Source organism: Engraulis encrasicolus, chromosome 15 (assembly GCF_034702125.1).
Source record: "Engraulis encrasicolus isolate BLACKSEA-1 chromosome 15, IST_EnEncr_1.0, whole genome shotgun sequence".
Lineage (NCBI taxonomy): Eukaryota > Metazoa > Chordata > Actinopteri > Clupeiformes > Engraulidae > Engraulis > Engraulis encrasicolus.
The window spans coordinates 38,639,212-38,656,346 of NC_085871.1; the positions used below are offsets into that span (position 1 = coordinate 38,639,212).

General features: G+C 39.6%; 2 protein-coding genes across 2 annotated transcripts; both read right to left on the minus strand.

Annotated features, from left to right (window-relative positions):
* Positions 1–314: 314 nt before the first annotated feature.
* Positions 315–11,386, minus strand: LOC134464026 (uncharacterized). Its single transcript, XM_063217469.1, has 6 exons — positions 9,880–11,386; positions 9,621–9,652; positions 7,544–7,636; positions 6,029–6,180; positions 3,658–3,786; positions 315–2,053 (listed from the first exon to the last, which is right to left on the minus strand). The coding sequence occupies exons 1-6, from the start codon at positions 9,921–9,923 to the stop codon at positions 1,736–1,738; spliced, it is 768 nt and encodes a 255-aa protein (XP_063073539.1). The 5' UTR covers positions 9,924–11,386; the 3' UTR covers positions 315–1,735.
* A 10-nt stretch (positions 11,387–11,396) lies between these two features.
* LOC134464027 (uncharacterized) lies at positions 11,397–15,163 on the minus strand. The gene is made up of 5 exons (XM_063217470.1): positions 15,079–15,163; positions 14,882–14,904; positions 14,591–14,742; positions 13,631–13,759; positions 11,397–12,682 (listed from the first exon to the last, which is right to left on the minus strand). The coding sequence occupies exons 1-5, from the start codon at positions 15,120–15,122 to the stop codon at positions 12,365–12,367; spliced, it is 666 nt and encodes a 221-aa protein (XP_063073540.1). The 5' UTR covers positions 15,123–15,163; the 3' UTR covers positions 11,397–12,364.
* Between the last annotated feature and the right edge of the window lie 1,972 nt (positions 15,164–17,135).

Genomic DNA, 17,135 nt, shown 5'->3' on the forward strand with positions numbered 1-17,135 from the left:
AAAATATTTTCTACTATATGCACAAACATTGTCATTAACTAAAAGAAGCATCTAACCTCAGTGCTAGACAACAAGGGCTTTACCACAAAGCACTTTATCTTCTTTAGCTAGAGGGGGCTTATTTGCCTAAATTAAATACAAATAAATTAAAATATATTATTTTAAGTTATTTTCTGGAATTTCTTTTTGATATTCTGTCTCTCCATGTTTGAATACATATTATCATAAATGTATAGACTGATCATGTCTTTATTAGTGGGCAAACCGTCAAAATCTGCAAGGGCTCCAATACTTATTGGTCTCACTGTAGGCCTATGACATATCTAACAATTGACACAAAATGTATTGTCCCTCAGCACACACATTCAAACGTTTAGTCCCTGAGCAAACACATTTTGTGTCATTTCTGACACAGTACTTAGCTGCATTTCTTTACCCTTCCACTTTTATCCAAAATATCAGCTTCACTGAACAGATTAACATTAAATACTGAAAGTAATATGGGGAATAGAATGGCTTCAAGAAGACATCCGTGTTTGGATGGAGGTGATGTATGAAGTAATATTTTTTGAATGAAATAACATTACATTTTATAGACAACTTGAATGTAGCATGTAGCATGCTACACGAATCCATTGACTTTCACTAGCTTAGCGACATGCTCCCTCTTTTAACTTGTCTTAATAAAGCAAGACAATGGCTTACATGAACAATAAGACACTTCACCACCTTTATAAACTCTGGCCGACGATTCGAACTGTACTACGCCCCAAAATAGTGGCATACCCCTTTAAGCAATATGGCTTTAAACTGATAAAACATTTGGTGCATCAAAGAAAAAGTGGGGAAAATGGGGAAATATTCAATGTAAATCTAGCAATTTAAGCATTCATTCAAATAATAAGTAGACCAGTAGAGAAAAGCATTACGCCTGATGGTGTACGGTTACATACCGCCATTCCGACATTGACTTTTTATTGCAGGAATAATTTTTCCAGCTTGCAGGAACTATTTTCAGACCATACCTGTAAGGGCATTTGGACCGTGACAAAATTAGACAGTAAATTATACACTAATCCTGTAATTGCACTGTCACTCTCTCCACTTCCGCTCATGTAGCAACATTGTTGCAAACATTGTTGAGTTAGAACGTTGTTCACTACTTGCAACAATGTTCGAATGGCTCGGAATGACAATCAAATACTGTCGGAATGGCGGTATGTCGGAATGGCGGTAGCCCCCCATGGTGTACAGCCTGCTGAAATTGATTTGATTTCTCTCTTCGTTTTTTACAATCAACTGTTGATGAATCAACGACAACAATCAACAACAGTCTGTTAAAGCCTCTGAAGCAACGGAGAGATGTTTTGTGATTGTCAGGTTCTACAATGTTCTGAAGGTGCTGGAAAGAATTGTGCTTTACAAAAAAAAAAATCCCAATGTTATAGTTTACCAATACCAATAGCAATAACTAAAAATGCACTGGTCTGTTGATCTTGGTAACTACCACATTGGAAAAAAGAAACAATATTTTGTTGATTAAGCTTAGGCCTGTGTGTATTATCCTCATTCAAAATAAATGTGGGAAAAAAAACCCTCACTGTTCTCAGATCAGATATTTATATGTGATTTAATATGCGATTAATTTCCATTAATTAATTTTAAAGCCTTTAGTTGATGTGATTATATGTTTTAGATTTTAATCGAGTCCCAGCCCTTAAAAGAAGACTTGATTTTATGAAGTAGCAAAAAAATCGTGTTCATTCTGCATCTGCGTGCGGAATATATGGTAGGCTTCTGTATTGTTCAGAGTGAGATATTTGTTGAGCAGGGTCTCGTAGTGTTTCTCCGGGCGGCCTCCCATGTTGTCTTTCTTCCATGCGTAATAAGCGTTGGACGGCGCCATGTCTACTTTGTTTGCCAGCCACACCCACAGTCGTGAGCAAGGGAGGAGAGACACGGCGAAGTAGATGGGCTCCTTGGTTCGCATGATGGTCTCATAGTCAGAGACATACTTTCTCATGGCAGGAGTTGGTTTGATGTCAGATACACCCTGTTAGTGACATATGAGTTAAACTTGGATTTTTTTCGCACACCTCAGCCGGCAGGTCCGCCGGAGATGGCCCATGGGCCACTCAGCAGACAACTCGAAAAAAACTCCTGCACACTGACCATCTCGCTGTTCAGTGTGTGGGAGTTTTTTTGAGTGACAAATGAGTATCAGTTGCAAACCGTGTGAAGTTATAAAAGTGGCACTTCTGTTTACACTCTGTGTGTTCTCTGGCTACCAAAACGCTACAACTGGACTCCACTGTTGTTGGCCACAGCCAGGGTTGCCAGATGAGGCTGATGATTTCCAGCCCAAAAAAAGCTCAAAACCCGCCTGGAAGCACTAAATCCCACCCAAATTTATTGATTTCCATGGCCAAAAATGTGGTGTTTTTTTCTCCAAAATCAATTTTTTCCTGCAAACAGCAATCCTAAGCAGCCCAATTTGGCGGGAAACCGCCCAATCTGGCAGCACTGGCCACAGCCACGACACCTAACTAATACTGAGTATCAGTTACAAACCGTATGTGCTGACAAAAGGCAGCATATAAGTAGGCTATTTTCTTATACTTTGTATATTCATCTCAGATACACATGATCTCAATTGAGACTGACATTACACTGAAATAATTATAAGTTTGTGTAAAGCCACTTTTCAGACAAGTATAATCCCACTATACTGCATATATAGGTAGCCTATTCATTGACACACGTGTCTCTCTTTGGTTAAAAGCGTTGGCTAAATATATTGTGATGTAATGCCAGTGAATTAGTGAAGTTATTGACATAATTCATCACATGAATTTTATATGGCATGTGATGTGGATAACAATGGCATATACATATTTATCCTTTTAAGTGTTGTGCATTTGTTGTTACTAAAATGGCAATGACCAAGTTAATGTATTACTAAAGGTCCTGTGTAATTTCCCTCGGGATCAATAAGTAATTAAATAAATGTAAGTGCTATAGGATTTTCCAATGGTTATTACAGCATTCCAGCGGTCAGCATTCTCTATGACGCTACTAATATTAATAGTACATTTATTTTGAGCGCCTTTCAAGCAGACTTGTACGAAATTCTGTATTGAAATTCACAATAATTAATTGAAATTCACAGTAATGCCATAATATGAACACTAGGTGGTGGTGTTCTGTGTACTCTCAATGGGTGGTTCAAATTCAATGTAATGACAAAATGGGAACACTAGATGGTTCTGTATATTTATCAGCATGTGTCTATTCCCGGCACCTGTTGGGCTGCTTTCACCACCACCTTGTGTTTGTATTGCGGCATTACTTTGAATTTCAATTCAGAATTTCGTACAAGCCTGCCTTCAAGATACCCAAGGTCACTTTACATTAAATAACAGAAACAGTAGAAAAAGTAATAACAAAACATAAATGAATTTATACATCACAACTAAAAATAGGAGAATAATTAAAAAATATAAAATAAAATAAAAATAGTTAGAAAATAGAGTAAAGTAGGATACATATGTATATAAAATAAAATGAAATAAAGTAATAATAATAACATAATAATTACATTATGTATTATATTTATGCAGTTACTTATGTGGTTGTTTTTAACCAAAGTGTGCATACCTTACGGTAGAAGATGCTGAGGAGATGGTCTTGGAAGCGCTTGTAGCTGCTGTACCTGCCCTGGAAGAACTGCCTCAAATCCTCGGGCTTCTTCACAGACGTGCTCATGTTCTTCAGCATGTCCGTCACCTTTACCAGGGTATAGACAGAGAATAACTAATATTATTACCTCCGCCAAGGAGGTTATGCTTTCGGCTGTGTTGGTTTGTCAGTCAGTCTGTCTGTCTGTCTGTCTGTCTGTCTGTCTGTCAGCAGGATAACTAAAAAAGTGATGTGTTGTTGGAAATGACAAAACTAACAAGTGATTACGAATAATTTTAGTGGTGATACGGATCACGATCCGGATCCAGGAATTCTTTAAAAGATTCTTCACCATTGGGGGAGGTGTAGGTTGTAACATAATCAAATGTTCTATCAAACAGCTTCCTTGGCGGAGGTCTGCACTCTCTGAGTACATTTCTAGTTAATTATTAATGATTCCTGATTAATGGTCAATTATTATTATTATTATTAGGTAGCTATTATTACTATTATTAAGCGGGCTTGCGGAGCAAGAGCAGAGCTCTTGCAGAGCAAGGCCCGATTATAGTAATCTCTAAGTCCTGTTTATTGGTTCTCTTGTACAGGGACAGTAAAAATAGAAAATGGATCTCCTCCTAGGCCTTTCGAGATAGAGACACCGTTCAAACACTAAAACGACCGGCTCGGCTTGGAGATCGCGTTTCGTTATAGGCTTCTCCGTGTCTCTTGTCGTTTTCCCGTTTTTGGCGATTTAGTGAAAGCCTGGGTCCCCATTGGAAACAGTGGTGGAACCTCCATGAACCAAGGTTCCGCCACTCTAGAGATTAGAGTGTAGGAGGCTTTTTTCGGTCATAAAACATCAACACTTTCACCTAGAAGTTTAGTTGACGCGTTGTTAGCGAGCTCTATGGGATGTCTCCAAATTGTGAAAGTTTCATCTCCCAACTCCCAATACTTTTTAAATGGCAGGTTTGTAAAAAAAACAGGCCTGGCTCTATGGAGAATCCCAGTCTTTTGAAAAGTGCATTTTTCAAGAGATCAGCGCATGTCCCACACGGAGGTCCATTTGTGCCTGAACCCTTTCACCTATAAACTTAATTCAAAGACTGTTAGAGAGATCACAAGCATGACTCCGATCTGTGAAAAGGACACGTGCCAACTCCTTTTAGTTTTTTTACAACGATGTTGTAAAGACAAAAAAACTCATTCTCATTTTCTCCCCTGTTAAAGGCTCAATACTAACTGTCTTTCAGTCAATCACAACAGGTGCAGCCAGTGAAGGATTCCATTTCAACTGTCACTGTCTCAAGATTCCATTCTTAACGAGCAGGTGCGAGCAAGCATTCTAGAAGCCTATTGTTCAGCTCTGCAATGCAATGTAATATAGTCTTGCTGGACTATGCATGACAATTAGCTGCTTGGCTTAGTGGTAATGCATGCTGCTGCATTAGAGATATGGAGGTTGAGGGTTCGAAACCCACCTGAAGCCATGTTGATTTTCTAAATTATATAATATGCAGCGTTCCTTGGGCTGACTTAAAATGCCATGTATATCATTTAGTATGGATGGCAAATGTGCTGAATTACAGATATTGAGGTTGGGGGTTCGAAACCCAGTCAAAGCCATGTTGATTTTCAAAATTACATCATATGCAGTGTTCCTTGGCCAACTTAAAATGCCATGTATGTCATTTAGTATGCATGGCAAATGTCATTTAGTATGCATGGCAAATGTGCTGGATTACAGATATGGAGGTTGGGGGTTCGAATCCCAGTCAAAGCCATGTTGACTTTCAAAATGATATCATATGCAGTGTTCCTTGGCCAACTTAAAATGCCATGTATGTCATTTAGTATGAATGGCAAATGTGCTGAATTAGGGATATGGGGGTTGGAGGTTCGAACCCCAGTCAAAGCCATGTTGATTTTCAAAATGATATCATATGCAGTGTTCCTTAGCCAACTTCAAATATCATGTATTGTATGTCATTTAATATCAATGGCAAAGGGGTTGGATTACAGATATGGAGGTTGTGAGTTCTAATCCCGCTCGAAGCCATGTTGATTTTCAAAATTATATCATATGCAGTGTTCCTTAGCCAACTTAAAATACCATCTATGTCATTTAGTATATCCCCAAAACGCAGAGCTACAACACTTTCAAGATGGCTGAATCCAAGATGGCTGAATTGTTTGGCCCATAACTTCTGACTGGGTGGATGGAGTTTTTCCAAGATTTCTTTTAGCTTTGTTTTCTCAATAGTACTTTGTTTCATCTCTGCCCCAAAAGGCAAGCCCGCTTCCAGCATTTTCTGTGAGAATGCATTTCTAGTTATCATCATTTTCTCACCTTGACAAGATAGTAGATATCCTGAATGGTGAAGTTGACATAGCGATCCACGGGCAGGTCTCCCGCCTCCATGTGCTGTATGAAGTCCAAGTTCAGTGTCTGGTACGCTTGATCCAAACTCTTTTCCCAAAGAGACAAGTATATGTTGTCACCTGTTGGGAGGAAATAGCATGGGTATTTTTTTAATTTTTTTTTGACGTCTATACATACCTCTACCTACCTCTCTCTGCGTGACATTTATTTATTTATTTATGTTTATTTTTTGCTGCTGTAAACACATGCAGAGAGTTGTGTGTGGTAGTCGAAGAATACATAGCCTCTTACCGCAGATGGGGTTGGCGGCGGGCCTATTCATTATTTGCTGAAAATACTCAACTACATTATAACAACATTGCCATGACAGTACAGAGAGCCTTAAGTAACAGATTAAGACATAGCCATTATAATTTTGGTGACGTTAAAGGAACAGATCACCCTTTTTTATTTTCACATATTTGCAGTATTTCCCAATATAATTCATGAATGTGCATATAATTTTCTTCTCAGTGTTTTCAGTACTTAGATTTATTGGATCAGAATTACTAGGATAGCCTAGCAAAATCACTGGAAGTAACTGGTAACTTTTGCATCAAGCCACAAGGGATCACTGGACAGAATTCAATTGCTGTTTTACACTCTGGTGAATTTTACATTCATTTAAAAGTGGTTTATAAGAAGGCCCATTGGGAAACTCCAACTCCCATTGTCATTGTGACACAGCACTCCACAGCACACAAGTGAACACTGCACACTGCACACAACGAAATTGCATGTATGCCTCACCTGTGCAAGGGGGCAGCCCTCAGTGGCGCCCCATGGGGAGCAGTGCGGTGGGACGGTACCATGCTCAGGGTACCTCAGTCATGGAGGAGGATGGGGGAGAGCACTGGTTGATTACTCCCCCCACCAACCTGGCGGGTCGGGAGTCGAACCGGCAACCTCTGGGATGCAAGTCTGACGCCCTAACCGCTCACCCATGACTGCCCCCGCTCACCCATGACTGCCCGTTACATTAGTTACACAAGTACATTATGATGTTTATTTTGTACCATAGACTTACTTTGCCTAATTTGTCTATACTGTTAAAAGGGGCAACACAAACACATAGCCGAAAATGATATGCACATTCATGAACAATGCGTGGATATACTGCAAATATGTGAAAGTCAATAAAGGGTGGTCTGTTCCTTTAAGATTATAAGATCTCTGCGCTAAGGACTTAAAATCATGAATATGTTCTTGCACACTCATTCGTATTCATGTTCATTTGACCAATGTTTTGGACTACACTTTGGCAGGGGCCTCGTTCCACTTTTAGAAATGGTTGCAACCCCATGCCATCAGAAATGCACACACACACACACACACACACACACACACACACACACACACACACACACACACACACACACACACACACACACAGACAGACAGACAGACAGACAGACAGACAGACACACACACACACCGTCATACCGTGAGATTTCTCGATTGAGCAGGTGTCAGATGAGGAAGTGTCCTGAGTGCCTTCACAAGTCCTCGTGGATAGGTAACCATCAGGTTGTGCTGCTGTAAGATATGATAATCAAATGACATGCTGTAACCATGGCCGTAACTACCATTGAGGACACAGGTCATGTCCTCTGTATTTTTATTCAGTGATGTAAAATGTACGGTATCTATTGATGAAAACCGATATATGATCAACAATGATAAATTCAGTCTATATACACCACCCACGTTTATTCTCAAGGCAGTGATTAATGAAAACAAACTTAAGAGTTTGACTGAAGTGTTTGAAGCATTCTAAATGTACAGTATGCAGTACAGCACACAGTATTTGACCTCGGTATTTGAAAATGTCTGGTTACGACCCTGGGTGTAACTAATTAATTGTATTAAAATATAATTTTATATATACACACATACACATACTATACATATGCACGCACAGTAGGCCTACATACATAATCAAAATCCTCTCAAATATTGAGTATTCTGTATTAAATATTGTGTTGTTTATGTAAGCTTTCACTTTTACCTGCAACCAAATCTACCTTTGGGCATACAGCATGTCACAGAAATGAGTACACACCCCTCAAATTTCTGGAGATTTATAGTTCAAGTTCAAGTTCAAGTTTCAATTTTATTGTCCCCAAAGGGGCAATTAAGTGTGCAGCAAGTCAACAACATATAGACAACAGATAACAGGACAAACCATGAAGTGCAGGGTTTAAAATGACCATAAATAGAGTTAAAATTAGCATAAGAAACATCATAATAAATAAAACAAAATAAAAATTACACATCACACCATAAAATGCCATAAAAACACACCAAGGATATAGCCAGTGATCAATTAGGATTGGTATTTAACAGGGAGATGGCACTGGGGACAAATGAAAACCTAAACCTATTAGTTTTGACAGAGGGGAACCTATATCTTTTCATGGGACAACATTAAAGAAATTTCACTTTGACACAATAAACAGAAGCCAGCGTATTGTATGACATATAGCAGCTTCAGCTTATTGTTCACTCAAAATGATTTTAAATACAGCAATTAATGTCTCAAACTGCACGGTACCCCACAAAAGTTAGTACACTCTATGTTAAAACCCCATAGAGAGGATCATGATCTTCTTCGGTAGTCAGAGTAGCCTACATGTTGACATGCATGTTTCTTTTAGCAAGTATAGCAAGTGAGAGAGAGCCCATATGAATCCATTCTGAACCTCTTTCAAGTAGAATCCTGTCTTCGTTGCCTCCCTGGCCTGAAAAGCAGGGTAGGGCTGGGGGAGAAATAGGGCTCGGACATTTTTGGCTAAAAGGGGCCCCTCACAATTAGCGGTGCAGAACGTATGCACCGGTGGGCCCCACACCCTCGTGGGCCACTATTTTCTTTTCTTTTTTTACATTTATGAATATAGGGGCCCACAAGGGTGTGGGGCCCACCGGGATATGCCCGCTATGCCAGATGGCCAGTTCAACCTTGCTGACAAGGTAGCGAGTGCTTTTATACAAAATACCTATATAGCACTACTGTAAGAAGCATCATGGCATCATTTCAACAGCATCATCAGTCACTGAGGTGCTGTTTCCACGTAGCCTGCTATTTTTAAACCCTGCTATTTTTTTCTCCTGTTTATGTGCAAACGCAACATGTGGATAAAAATAAATACTCCATTGTAACAAATGCGTTTTAGCCCCCTAAATAGGATATTTTTAAAGCTTTTTTTACATCCAAATTTTAAAAATCTGCACGTGGAAACGGAAGGCCAAAACCAATGTCACCAGGAGAAACAAAATGCACATTTGAAAAATATCCTGCTATGTGGAAACAGCTCCTGAACTGTGTCACTAATGGATCATGTTCTCCCATCATTTGGAATCAGGGTGTTTTTCTTTGTTTTTGTGAAAAGATGAGTGAATGCACATGGTGAAGAATCTTTTTTGTTGGTGTTTTAATCTGATTGAATAAGAATGAAGAGGAGTAACCCATGTTATCTAGTGTGAATTGTGGTGTTTTATAAAATATCTTTTCATGACTTACCTTGCTCCTTGTCGTTATGAGCTGTAGCAGAGCTGCAACCAAAGTGTGTGGCAGCACGCATGCACATGACACACGCACGCAAACGCACACGCACACGCACACACACACACACACAAAGGGATATATGTTCACTTAGTAGATTTTCACAGGTAGTATCCTGTAACATCACTTCTTACAGCAGACAAATACCACACAACATATGGTAATATTACATTAAAATGTGACAGAAATATAGCACATGGAATGTACTATAGTTTACCTGATGCAAAGCAAGAAGAAAGTAAGAAGAGTGGCAATGTCCATGGCGAGTGTGTCTGTCACCGTCACAGTCTCTGACTGGTCCCAGTTTTAACAGCTCTGTGTGACTACCCTACTTTGAAGAGCGGTGAATCTTGTAAACTACTGTATGCTGGAGAGAAATGGCTGATACTTTTGATTTCATGCCTTTACACATACCCACAAGCTTGACACAAAAAAAGGTTTCAGTTTCAAAATAAGTTGATGACAGTTGGACTCTGAAGGCGAAGGCGGGGTAAGAAACGTATTTCAAACTTCCCTGTTAACGCGACAACACTCGGGTGAAAAAAAGTGTTCCAGATGCCCCATATATGGCAACAACAACATTCTGCAACGGGTTGAAATTGCAAATGTATAGTGCTCTAAACGACCTGCAGAGTAGAAATCTTCAAATATGATCCACCCTGTTGTTGCTTCCTGACAGGAAAACACCAACGTAACACAACATCTGAGTGTTGTAACCATGGCCATAACTACCATTGAGGACACAGAGGTCATGTCCTCGGTATTGTTTTTCAGTAATGTGAAATTGATCTATGATGAAAAACAATATATGATCAACAATGATGAATTCAGTCTGTATACACCACCCCCATTTATCCTCAAGGCAGTGATTAATGAAAACAAACTTAAGAGTTTGACTGAAGTGTACAGTATGTATTTGACCTCAGTATTTGAAAATGTCTGGTTACGGTTTGGGCTGTAACCAATGCCATTCAGGTTAGAATAGTGAGTTGTAGAGGAAATTAAAACACTGCCTTTGACACGTTTTCTGTTAGCACCTGAGAAGCAATAGAGATGAGTACAGTCGTTGATGAGAATAAGACGACCCCAATCTCTCAGTGACCACATTCATATCTGCTTTCGCTTTCGCTTCAGCATTAGACATCCCTCTAATTCAGGGATGTCAAACATACCAGTAAGGCCCAGGGGCGGGATGCGGCCCCAGACTTGTACAGAAAAATAAAGGGTATGTCCAAAAAAAAAGAAGTAATACTGTAGCTGATTACAAGGTTGCAGGTGTCTTCAGATTTCACGTTTGCAATACTTTAGAACATCTGCCTTTTTTGTTCACCAGTCAATGATCCTGATATAGGCCTACCCATGTGGCTGCAGCCATAAAGGCTGTACAGATTTCAGTTTTTGCACAAAGTTTTCCCCATTTCGTTTCTTGCACAAATAAAGATTTTTATTTTAAAATATTGCATGTGTACATGACAATTATGATTATTACAATTTATTTTAAAGAATACTTTATGTTGAATGTGAAATGCACTCAACCTCCCACGATGCATTGTGGATGATGCTGTTACTTCCTCTAGATATTTTTTTTGGCCTTTTTGACTTTATTTATGATAGTACAGCGAAGATGGTGATAGGAAGCAAGTGGGGAAGGAGAGAGATGGGGAAGGGCTGGCAATGGACCTGGGCCGAGAATCGATCCCGGGTTGGCCGTATAGTAGACGAGTGCCCTAGCAAAGATATTTATAGCTAGAGAAAGATATCCCGAACTCAGCCCATCCAATGCAAAAGTAGGCCCTATGTGCTCAAATTCTGTCTCCTAAGTGGGCACTGTGCCCACCTTCTTCTTCTCTTTTTGTGGTGTTTGCGCAAGAAGTGTGCTACCGCCATCTAAGGGAACTCCATTTATTCTCAACCTCAAGACCCCGAAGGTCTGCTAACCAAAGGTCTCCTAAAGGGGCTTTCACCCGACATCACGTGGATTCTGGGAAAAAACGAGCCTGATGTATCTTTCTCTCCCTATATTATTATTTGACTAAAGGTTATAGTAGAGTGGAATGCCTTGACCTTAATTACAGTAATGCACAATGTATGTAACAGTACAAGTAAATAATATTAATAATGAAATGCAGTCTGTCTTCAGTTTTTAATGTTTAAAACTTTATCCAGCGTTTAAAAACCTGGAAAAGCACACATTCAAAAGACCTTCAATGCATATCCTACATTACAAACTCACACCAACTTAAACAGGACTAGTGCTTCAAAACATATATCCAGTTTATTCAGCATTTTACAATCTGAGTAATGACAAGTTGCAATAATAGAGCATGCACGGTAAATAGGGAAGTAAAAGTGACTACGTAGAATAAAATAAAATCTCAAGCAAGGTGTAAAGTCTCCCAGAATGTTAAGTACAGTAGTGAAGTAAAATTTGTTTTATTCAACACTGTGATCAAAATTTGCTTAATTCAATTGTACACAAAACGTAATATATCATCAAAATATACCAACCAAAGAATAGAGTCATTCCAAATGGAATCACCAGTCAATCAAAAGTGACATGCTCATGTAGGCCTATGCAGAATAGCAAAAACAAAATAAAGTTAGGTAAAGTGGCAAAGGCTCAATAAATAAGCATAGGCTACATGTACGTAAAATTGCTAAATTACTTGGTAAAATAATTAGCTGGGGGGGGGGCCTTCCTTTTATGAAGAAGCAAAAAAAAGGTGTTCATTCTGCATCTGCATGCGGAATATACGGTAGGCCTCTGTATTGTTCAGAGTGAGATGTTTGTTGAGCAGCGTTTTGTAGTGTTTCTCCGGATGTCCTCCCATGTTGTTTTTCTTCCATGCGTAATACGCGTTGGACGGCGCCATGTCTACTTTGTTCGCCAGCCACACCCACAGTCGTGAGCAAGGGAGGAGAGACACGGCGAAGTAGATGGGCTCCTTGGTCTGCATGACGTTCTCGTAGTCCGAGACATACTTTCTCATGGCAGGAGTTGGTTTGATGTCAGACACACCCTGTTATTAGTAACACATGAGTATCAGTTACAAATTGTAATACAGTATATAGGTAGGCTATTTTCTCATATATACATCTCATATACACATGATATCAATTGAGTCTGACATTACACTGAAATAATTACAAGTTTGTGTAAAACCACTTTTCAGACAAGTATAATCCCACTACACTGTATATACTCATTGACACAAGTGTCTTCTTGTAAGTCGATTTGGTTAAAAGTGTCTGCTAAATGTATTGTGATGTAAAGCCAGTGAATTAGTGAAGTTATTGACATAATTCATCACATGAATTTCATACGGCATGTAATGTGGATAACAATATCATACATATTTATTCTATCCTAGATGTGTTATACATTTGCTGTTACTAAAACGGCAATGACCACGTTATTGTACTATTAAAGGTTCTGTGTAATTTCCCTCTGGATCGATAAATAATTAAATACATGTAAGTGCTATAGGATTTTCCAGTGCTTATTACAACATTCCAGGGGCCAGCATGCCCTATGAGGCTACTAACCTTATGTAGGCCTACTATATTTATGTAGATACTTATGTCGTTATTTTTAACCAAAGTGTGCATACCTTAAGCTACAAAAGATCTAGAAGGAATTGCATCTAGGTATATTTTCACACAAACCAAACATTAAATTGCGTCCCATTTACGACGCATTCCCTTTCACAGACATTTGCAGTGGTCATGCAGCTGTCTCAGGTTAGGTTAGGTTTAGGGTTAGTTTCGGTCAGGGCACAATTGTAAAACTCAGAAACATTGCATTCCTGACAGGTTAGGTTTAGGGGTGGTTTTGTTAAGGGCACAGCTTGACCAATAAGACGCCATCTATGTGCTCAAGACAGCAGGGAAAGCGTTGGAATTTGGACGCAATTTTGGATGTTGGTTTGCGTGAGAAATTGGACACAGTTTTTCGAGATCAGGCTCACCTTAAGGTAGAAGATGCTGAGGAGACTGTCTTGGTAGCGCTTGTAGCTGCTGTACCTGCCCTGGAAGAACTGCCTCAAATCCTCGGGCTGCTTCACAGACGTGCTCATGTTCTTCAGCATGTCCGTCACCTTTACCAGGGCATAGACATAGAATAATTACATTGTATTACATTACACTTAGCTGACTCTTTCATTTATTCAAAGCCACTTACAGTTATTATTTTTCAGGGTATTGATTACAGTCCCCGGAGCAATGTGGGGTTAGGTGCCTAGCTCAAGGACACTTCAGCCATGGATGGAGATGTAGGGAGAGGTCAGGGGGGCAAAGCCCTGATGAAGACCAGTGCGGTCGAAACATGTTGGCTTTTTTAATCATGTTTTAGACCTATTACAATAAAGGCTTTTTTATGGACTTCCTCTTTTTCCACCTGGAGTTGCCTGGATTTTTCCCTTTTTGAAGAGGTCAAGGGGGATTCGAACCTGCAACCCCTTGATTGAAAGACCAACTCTCTAACCACTAGGCCACGGCTGCCTATTTATTATTATTACCTCCGCAAAGGAGGTTATGTTTTCGGTTATGTTGGTTTGCTTGTCTGTTTGTCTGTTAGCAGGATAAAATAAAATTGATGCAACGGGTTTTGATGCAATTTTTGGAGTTGTTGGAAATGACTAAAGGAACAAGCGATGAAATGTTGGTGGTGATCCGGATAACAATCCGGATCCAGGAATCTGAGTGTGATGATGTGCAATGAAAATTAATGATCATGTCATTATTATTGTTGTCTATGTTGTTGTTGTTATTTTGTCACCTTGTCACAAAAGTAGTGAATTTGACATAGCGATCCACTGGCAGTTATTAATTATTAAATATTAGTGATCAATTATTATTATTATTATTATTAGTAGTAGTAGTATTGTTATTATATTATTATTATTACTATATCATCATTATTTTGTTACCTTGTCAAGGTAGTAGATATCCTGAATGGTGAAGTTGACATAGCGATCCACGGGCAGGTCTCCCGCCTCCATGCGCTTTATGAAGTCCAAGTTCAGTGTCTGATGCGCTTGATCCAAACTGTCTTTCCAAAGAGATTTGTAGATGTTGTGTCCTGTTGGTTAGAAGCAGAAAGGTTTTAAAAAAAATGTTTGCAACTTTTTAAAATTGTTAATATTAATAATAATATTTAATAAATGTTAATATTTTTAAAAAGAAAAGAAAAGGATAACTTAAGATAAAAGATAACTTACTTTTCTCCCGACCTGCAACAGAGCTACAAACCACACACACACACACACACACACACACACACACACACACACACACACACACACACACACACACACACACACACACACACACACACACACACAGACTTCAATATAACATCCAATATCATAACCATTAAATAAAATATGATGTTTATAGAATATTAGTAGTAGCTTACCTAATGCAGATCAAGCAAAACGTAAGTAGAGTTGTGCGGTCCATGTCTGCGTAGAATGTGACTGGTTGTCAATGGCAGACTGAATGGTCTCTGAATGGTAGCAGCCTCAAACAGCTCTGTTTAAATAGGCTACACTAGTTGCCTAATTTGGTCAGGGGTATTACTAATGCTGCTGAAAAAAACATATGGTCAGAATTGATTACAGTAAGACTTCAAGTGAAAGGAGGGAAAAGACATTTACATCATCAGTGTGTCACACTGTGATGCAAAACGGTTTCAGTTTCCTAACAAGTGGATGATGTGGATGATGGCATGTGCTGGTATATCCGCTAAGGCAGGGTAAAAACACATGCAACACAGGGCCTCTCAACCCTGGGCAATGTTAGAACTCCCAGACTTGTAAGAAATCCCAGATTTCCAAGACTTTTCCATGACCTGACATTGGAGTTTCCTTCAGCTCTTCTCTGTGTGTGTGCACATCCAAGGATGGATTACTGCATGGGCCAACCGGGCCCAGGCCCAGGGCCCGAAGAGCCAAGGGGGCCCTGAAGCCATGGCTGGTTTGGCCCTAAAGCAGTGTCTCACAACCTTTTTTGTCTTGTGTACCCCCAAGCCTTTTCGTTGTGCCATGAGTACCCCCTACGTCAAGTTCTATATCGCTTTCTCCATCCCAATGTAACTAAGCTCCATATATTTGTTTAAATTTAATTTTTCCGAGTACCCCCTGCAGTGTGCTCGCGTACCCCTAGTGGTACACGTACCCCTGTTTGGGAAACACTGCCCTAAGGCAGTGTTTCCCAACCTTTATTGTCTCGTGTACCCCCTAAGCCTTTTCATTGTGCCATGAGTACCCCCTAACTCATGTTTTACATCCCTTTTCTATTGCAGTGTGACTATGCTCCATGCATTTGTTAAAATTTATTTTTTCCAAGTACCCCCTGCAGTGTGCTCGCGTACCCCTAGTGGTACACGTACCCCTGGTTGGGAAACACTGCCCTAAGGCATAGGCCTACAGGGCATTTGCCTGGTGGACTGTTGATGATTTTGGCCTATTCCTCCCCTTCATGTAGTGGCATCAGTCCTCACGCTGCCACAGCTGACCTCTCTTATTAGTCAGATTCAAATATTCATTTTGGCTGTTGTGTTCAAAGTAGCTTCCAATAGAGGACTGCAAATGTTGTCATGGGCTTCACTGTCTCCCTGAATGCTTGGCGGACCGGTCTTGGCGGAAAATGGCCGGCCTGCCTTTTTGTCCCAGTCCAGCCCTGCCTGAAGCTCAAGCCTCCATGCTAAAAAAAATTAAACGAAACAAAAACCCACCTCATTATTTGTCTACGTGCTTATTTACGTATTCATATGCATTTCATATTGTGTTAAAATATTGCACTTTTTACAACAGTATTTTCATACTTTTTCCTCAGGGGACAAACACCTGAATCCATCACCTCCAACAACAAAGTCTCTCTAACATCTTGGCTAAACAGACAAATCTTTTAGAACCTCGCCATACCATCCATAAAGATGGGCTTTTCTTGTTGTCTGGCCCAGAGACCCATGTCTGCACGATATCAGAAAAAAAACGATATTATAACAGCATGCAATACCTCGATAACGATATTTAAACGGTATTTAGAAATATATAAGAGTGTTTTTCATGTCACTAATTTGTCGGTCTGTATAGGGGGCGGGGCTTTCATTGTGACAGGCTTCTCGCACATTTGATGAAATTCAGCTAGAGATTGTACTGCACAGAAATGTTTTATTTGTTATTGATAATTAAGTCATTTTTGCGATACGCATATCGCCATTCTTGATATTGTGATGTCGATACATTTTCGATATATTGTGCAGCCCTGCCAGGGACCCATGTCTGTGGGCCTATAATATACTGACTGAATTTTTTTCACAGACAACACTGTGCACATACTGAAGGCTTTAAAAATGAACAGACCAGAGGCAGACAAACTGAAAAGTAAGATGCCATTTCTGCATGGGATGTTTTTGAAAATGCATTGGTTTTGGCCTCTTGTTTATACGTTAACAGGTTTTTTTTTTTT